This window comes from Neltuma alba, unplaced genomic scaffold (genome assembly GCF_004799145.2).
Source record: "Neltuma alba isolate B1F8T4 unplaced genomic scaffold, ASM479914v2 tig00011700_pilon, whole genome shotgun sequence".
In the NCBI taxonomy this organism is placed as follows: Eukaryota; Viridiplantae; Streptophyta; class Magnoliopsida; order Fabales; family Fabaceae; genus Neltuma; species Neltuma alba.
The window spans coordinates 238,732-246,154 of record NW_021636337.1 but is presented as its reverse complement, the minus strand read 5'-3'; the positions used below and the strand labels follow the sequence as shown (position 1 = coordinate 246,154).

General features: G+C 34.5%; 1 protein-coding gene across 2 annotated transcripts; it reads right to left on the bottom strand.

Moving 5' to 3' along the window:
* On the bottom strand, positions 1–6,895 carry LOC114716964 (LEAF RUST 10 DISEASE-RESISTANCE LOCUS RECEPTOR-LIKE PROTEIN KINASE-like 1.2). 2 transcript variants are annotated; one of them, XM_028902041.1, is made up of 4 exons: positions 6,040–6,895; positions 1,606–1,656; positions 1,221–1,484; positions 1–1,137 (listed from the first exon to the last, which is right to left on the bottom strand). In XM_028902041.1, the coding sequence occupies exons 1-4, from the start codon at positions 6,830–6,832 to the stop codon at positions 158–160; spliced, it is 2,088 nt and encodes a 695-aa protein (XP_028757874.1). In that variant the 5' UTR covers positions 6,833–6,895; the 3' UTR covers positions 1–157. The 2 variants fall into 2 exon arrangements, with proteins under 2 accessions (XP_028757874.1, XP_028757875.1); XM_028902042.1 differs by having other exon boundaries at positions 1,606–1,644; positions 6,040–6,893.
* Positions 6,896–7,423: the final 528 nt, after the last annotated feature.

The window sequence follows — 7,423 nt, the reverse complement described above, 5'->3', positions numbered from 1 at the left end:
TAATTCAACTGTGCATGCATTTTCCCTCAAGCCTCAACTATGAGTATATGATGACGACTGTGATATTATCATCCTTTGAAAAAATAGAAGGATGGATCAGGAATTGATAACCCAATTTGTCTCATCTACATTTTTTCTCCTGAAACATCAACATGAATCAAGCACTCGCATTAGGGGTGGTAGATTCACTCGTCCACTTTTCAGTCACAGTATTGGGCGAAGAAGGAGGTGGGTTCACCTTCTTTAATAAGCCAACTTCTTCCTTCTCCGGTGACACTGACGGCGGCGATGGCGGCGGCGGTGCCAATGGATTCACATTACCGCCATCTTCAAGATTCTCAACCTCACCTTTCCCACTCTGAATCCTCTTGAGCGCTTCCAAAACCTCTTCCATGGAAGGCCTCAAATCTTTATCTCTCTGCAAACACTGAAACGCCAATTCCCCCACAGAAACCACCATCCTCTTCACTTCACTATCATCCTCAAACCCCAAACTTGGATCCACCAGCTCCACAAACGCACTCTCCTGAATCTTCTTCATCGCCAAACTCGACAAGTTCACTTCATCCTTACTTCTGCTTATATCCACCGCAGGTTTAGAAGAAATCAACTCAATAAGCACAACCCCAAAGCTATACACATCACTCTTACTAGTAAGCTGGTAACATTGGTAGTATTCTGGGTCAACATATCCTGGAGTTCCTTGTGGGGCTGTGGAAACATGCGACACATCATTGGGGAACAATCTAGACAGTCCAAAGTCAGCAACTTTAACGTTAAAATTGCTGTCTAAGAGGATGTTGCTGGTTTTGACATCACGATGGATGATGTCTGAAGCATGAAGGTAGACCAAAGCACTTGCAGTTTCTATGGCGATTTTGATTCGAATAGGCCATGAGAGTGATGTACAGTTCGATAAGTCACCTTCAAGATGACTAGCGACAGTGCCATTTGAGATGTATTCGTAGACAAGGACGAGGTCTTGGCTACGCCGTGAAGTGCAGCCATATAAAGACACAAGATTTTTGTGGCGTAAGCGTGCTAGGATCTTCACTTCATTTCTGAACTGTTCTACTCGTCTGTAATTGTGTTCATATAAACGTTTCACAGCAACTTCTCGTCCATCACTGAGTTTTCCTAATCATTAAAGTTCATGTCAGAGTCTATGGTTGGAGATTTGGCAGAAAATATGGAGATCTGTGAGAGAATATATAGCTTACCATAGTAAACAATTCCAAAGCCGCCATCTCCTAGTACTCTTGCTTGGTCGAAGTTGTTTGTTGCTTCTTGAAGCTGTTTGCAAGAGAAAAGTGGAACTCCCAAGTAGATATTGCCATTTTCTGGGTCTGAGTTTGAATAATCAGCAGAAAAAGAGTTTCTGGGTTCGAATTGATAATCATCATCAGAACCATGTTTTCGCCTGTAACACCATCGTCCAATGAGCCACACAGTCATCAGAATGACCGGAAGCCCAATGCCTAATCCTGTTGCAGCAGGGAATCTCCATCTTTAACATGTGATAGAATTTTACTTCTCAAATATTACAAATTCATAGTCATTTAAGACGATAAAGTAACTAATGAATGATGAATATGTAAACATTACCTATTCCTAGTCCCAGCTTCAGAACCCTGCTCCTATCCTCTGCAGCAGGAATTAAAAAGAAGAGAGTTTTTAGTTTAAGCAACAAAATCTAAAGCAAAAGACAATAATGAGAATCATGTTAAGCTCACTGGATAAAAAGGTAGAATCTCAGACTCAGTTTTACCTTTAAGGAATGTCACTTGAATAATTCAAAAACAATCTAGAACCATACCAGCTCTTGTTAATTTATCAAGATTTTAGGAGACAGTAAGAAATAAAATGCAATATCTGCATGATTTTTGAGCCGTTGAAGATGTTATTATCCTGTTGCCACTTGGAACAAAGCACATCTTTTTGGACTAGAATATCCATAGACCAAACAACTAATTAGATTGTACCTCCACCGCAGTTAAAGATTCTGTTGGGATCAAGTTGACAACAGCCTGCTCTGTCATAATGACACTTACTACAATAATTGGGTAATTGTACTTGAAGAACGACCGTGGAAGTTATGAAAGTAAAAGGATCATCAGAATCAGGGAGGTCTTTAACAGGAAACTGAATAACAGAACATGAAGATAATAAGCTATGGCTCTGATTCCTCTCTCGATATGCAAGATCATAAATGATATCATAGTCACCACAGGTAAAATTGAAGAAAGAAGAAGGCAGGGGTTTGATGTGGAGGGTTCGGTTGCATCTAAAGAAGAATCCATTGTTTCTGATCTTGATAGAAGCCAGAGGAGAAGGGAAGGTGAGAGGAAGAGTGTAGTTACTAACAAAGGCTTCACAAGTTCTGCTTCTTAAACGCTCATGGAGATCCAAGTCTCTGATAACAATAGTAGATTCAGCAGAAACAGAAAAACTGACACTTAAAACCTTAAAGGTTGTTCCTTTGTTGCTTAACAGAGTTTTGGGAACATCAGGATCATGACAACCTTGTATTACAAATAAGCCACAGTCTCTGTGTTCTGTGGTGGTCCAAGGGAATTGGATCTTTCCCAGATATCCACAGTCAAATGAAGTAGGACATGTTGATTCTACAGCTTCAAGAAGTGGAAGAATGGATAAAAGCAAGAAGATGATCCTAAAGACAAAAACTGAAGCCACACCCTCAAATCAACAGAAGGGAATAATCTGATCCACTAAGCTATGGCCTTATTTACTAAAGTCTGCCTTTGATCAGAGTGAAGGATTACATTAAATAAAAGTAGAAGGGAAAGCAATTTCAAGTTTTGGTTGTTGACTAGCAGCAAAAAGACTTTGACTCTTGAAAATGCAAACCATTTTGGTTTCAATCTGCGTCTCTCTATCTGAATGTTTTGGTATATCTGTGGATTCTAATTTGAAAGGAAGGGGGGAAAAAAAAAAGATTGAAACTTTCAGGAAAAGATGGGACGTTGAAACAGCGAACACAAAGTGCTAGAATGAACGAAAACAGGCAATTTTCTGATAAAACATTCTTAAATAAGTGGAATCTTCCACTCCAATTAATATTGACCAGCATGAACAATAACATAAGTGTGCCTTCTCTAAATAATGCATATATATAGTCTTCTAGTCCTAAGAGTTAATTAATTTGAATATATTAAGAAAACTAATTATTTAATTATAATAAATATATATATGATCTTCCTAAAATATCCTTGTAGCATTATATTATATATCAATTTATAAGTTAGATAAATTAGTTTGAAAACAAAATGATGAATATGAAAGATTAAGTGAATTAAAAATTTATTATCCAAGTTAGCTTAGCTTCTTAACAAGCTCATACATTAAGTAGTACTAGAGGAGTAATATACAAACAAAATCATGTGTTCCTTCAAAGAACATTCTGGGCTTATATGATACATATAATTATTTATTTATTTTGCCATCATGAATAGAGACATATTGAAAACTCTTATTTCTCTGTTTTTCAATTACTGTATGCAAGTAACATTGATCTTCACCCCAAAAAAAAAAATCCATGGATCTGAATACTATTCAAAGTAAAGTACGTGTCATCAATGTTTGAAACATAAGCGCGTAATTTTATATTTTAAAGTAACATATTAATTACTGTTTTTATTATATTATTTTTTATGGCAACTTTGGATACGTTAGGTTCACAGGAAATTAAATTATGTTATCTGTAATTATCACTGCAATTAGCACGCCTAATCTGGAACTTAATTAAACCAGAAATACATGGTTGACTACTTCGAATTTTCAATTTTGACTGCCTTCTAACACGGAAATAGTTATCTATTTTTGACTAATTATATTTTTTTAAAAAAAATCAAGATGTCAATGGTTGCCACTTTTTTTCGTTTTTGTTTTTGGTGCGAGGAAACCCAAATTTGAAGAGTCTAAAAACGAAATAAATTCAAAAAGTAGCAAACACCAATCTCTTTCTTTGAGTCAACATCTTCCTTCTTAATACAAGTGACAAACATTATACAGCTTGCAAAAATTAAATTAGATGAATAAAAAATTGTCTGGAAATTCCAACCAAAAACTTTTTTACCTCGTGGAACTTTCTTTGCATTTAATTAATTATGTGAGCACCAACAAAAAAAAAAGACATGGGAAGATTTAATATGTAACCGAGTTATATTTGCCTATAACTAAATAATCCACTTTCTTTTCATCTCTCTTTTAGGATTATAACACAAAAATTAAAAATATACTTAATATATTAACATTAATTTTTATATTTTCTATTATAGGAAAAAAAAAACTTAAGTCAAGTTTCTTATATATATTATATCAAATTTTCAAATGTCTTTTTTTATCTTATGTGGATTAATAATTAAATGTTATTAAATATTAATATTTTAAAAATAGAACATAAAGTCATGTTTAATTGAAGAATTTAACATAATGGATACAAGAACTTGATGTAAGCATTGTACTCTCCAATATACTCTTAAGTTATTTTATTTTTCTATTTTCATAATTATCTCTCTTACCCAATAATTAAGCTGATGATGATGAAGAAGAATGGATGTGGGTAAAAATCAAGAATCCAAATCTTCCTAAACAAGAACAAGAAAAAGGAGTGGTATTATCTTCTGTTTTTTGGTTTGGGATAATTAAAAAGTAACTATTCTCTTGGGCTTTTAAAATAATAGATAAACAGAAAAAAAATTCCCAATATGATTTTTTTAAAAAAAACATATTGGAATAAGTTCAATTATTTTAACTCGAGATGCCCTTTCTTTAATGAAATAATTAACATCATTCGACTAGCCTTTTACTTTTACTCTTGCATCTTTTCGCGTCCATTATTATACTCGTAACCAAATCCTTTGTATTAGAGGTGTGCAAAAATCTAGTGATCGGTGCAGTGCTGTGATTCAATCTGGTTCAATCTAGTCTAAATAAGCTATATAATAAAATTAAACCAAACCGACGGGTTGGACTGGGTTCCAAACCAAGTAATCAAACAACCTGGACTAGTTTGGTTCAGTCCAATCCAACTTGAGGTGATCCAATCTTATTCAGTCTAGTCCAAATAAGCAATGTAATGTTTTTAGATATTTTTATTTATTTATGATTAAGCACAATATTTTAGAATGTGTTTTATTTAATTATAGGCATTTTGCATTGACTTAATTGTATATATCATGTCGAAATCTTGCTTTTCATAAAGAAAAAATTTTTTAAAAAGATTGGGAACATGGATTGCCTAGACTAGTCCATCGGTCTAGGAGACCAAATCCAATCTAACCTGACCTGAGTGAGTATTGGACTAAACCAAACTACAAACTGTCAAATTCAGCCCAACAAAAAATTAGACCAAACTTCAAGTTAAGTTCTAATCTAGTTCAGTCTGTCTAATTGTGCAGCCTTACTTTATCTATTGACGTTTTACTTCCTTCGGTAATATTAATCTCCCAAACACCATAGATTTTTTGGTCCGGCCTCTTCACATGAAAACAAGATAAAGTAAAACCATCACATGTTCATCTGAAAAAGGCCAAAACTTTGTAATCTAGAGAGCCAATGGCCATTAAACCATTTATAGAAAAGTCAACACAATCATATCACATTGATAACACAGCGCCATTATACTTCAGTTACACTAAAATCTTTAAATAAATTATTAATCAAAAGACTCCTAAATAAACTTCATATGTTTCGTTAATCCTTCTCAGAAGACTCTTCCATCCATTAGACCCTTCTATCTCATTAGTTTAATTATCTTATTAAATTTTCTTAATGGAGACAATCTGATCAATATCGCTAGATGTAATCACTTCTTTCCATTGAATTTTAAACCGTCGTTGGCCTAAGTTATCGTCTTTAGTCCCAATTAATATCATCAATTATGAAAATCAAAACTTTTTTCAAATACTACTAGTGACAATATTTTAACAAAAAAAAAAAAATTAAATAACTCGAAATTTTATAGAAAGGTGAAAATTAGTATATTGCAGTAACTTGAAAAGGATAGAGACCACTAACCGGTATCGCATCTGACGGCATGATCTCTATCTGGGCAATAGCATCTGAAACTGTAAACATTTTTGCTGAAGTCGAACCCACACTTGCCTCTCGTCTTCGAACACAAACTGCAATTCGCCACTAACCAATTCAACACAAAACCTCTTCTCACCACATCCATGTTAATCTCTCCTCTCGTTTGATTCTCACTAATCTTCGTCCTCACCACCGTATTATTACACTTCTCCGTCGCAGACCTCAAATCTCCACCCTTCCCCTCCGTCATGGCCAAAACTGGATTCGTTTCGTTGTCTGCAGAACACCCAATTCTGTAATTCAGAAGATTGTCCGGCAGCAACCCCAGATTGCATCCGAACAACAAGAACAGGTTCCTCTGGTTCGGAGCGTAACTGAATCTTGTCCCCTCGATAGTGATGTTGTGAGTACGAGGAATCGCACAGGATGATGCTGATGATGTGGAGTTTGATGTAGACAAAGCAGCTTCGGACACTCGAATTGAGTGCGTGATGTAAGAAATTTCATGGATGATGTAGCGGGTATGGGAGATATTGAGGATTGGGAACGCATTATCGGAACAAGAAAGGCCGAAACCTGGGTAGCCACAGAAGGGTTGTTGTCGGCCTTCGATGTAAAAAGGGTAGGTTATGGTTTGGTTGCCGCAGGTTGCGGGCTGACAAGCTTCGAACTTTGGGTTCAGAGATGAACACGAGGTGAATCTGGCCAGCGAACAGAGGAAGACGATGATGAAGAAGGAGGAGGAAGAAGATGGGAAGAGGTGGCGGTTTTGGATCATTTGGGCTGTGTCATGTCAGAGTGTGGATATGGCGATAGATATGGAAAGGCGAGGGAGAGCGGAGAGAGAGAGAAGAGAATTACAATTATTGTTATAATGAATATAATAATGGATAATTAACGATAACACAAAGAGGTGGAACTTTGAAGTTTGAATGAAGATATGACAAAGGATTTGACCTGAAATTCGAATGCTCATTGCAAATTCATCATCCTCTCCCACTTGCCTTTACATGGACATATCCATATCCATATCCATATCTATACATTATACTTTATATTTATTTATATCATAAAATCACTTTTAAACTATATTTTGATTTTTATCCAAATATCTCATTAAACTTTTTAAAAAACTTAATAGTTTTGAAATATATTAAATACTTTATTTAATAAAAATACTAAGAAAAAATAAATTAATACAAAAAATAGTATATTTAGTAAGAATAGTGTCAAAAATCATTTAAATTTTATAATAAATTTAATTTTATACTTTTTTAATTAGTACGTGTTAATCGTTAAAAAAGACTTCTATTTAGAAATAGAAATTATATATAGGTATATGTATATATAATATATATACACACATTGT

Excerpts from the sequence above, each read along its gene's own strand:
- LOC114716964 (XM_028902041.1), bottom strand. The coding sequence starts at position 6,832 with ATGATCCAAAACCGCCACCTCTTCCCATCTTCTTCCTCCTCCTTCTTC. Across the intron at positions 1,657-6,039 it reads TGCCGTCAGATGCGATACCG|TTCCTGCTGCAGAGGATAGG; the intron begins GTTAGTGGTCTC and ends TCTTCTTTTTAA. Across the intron at positions 1,138-1,220 it reads CTTTGGAATTGTTTACTATG|GAAAACTCAGTGATGGACGA; the intron begins GTAAGCTATATA and ends TTTAATGATTAG.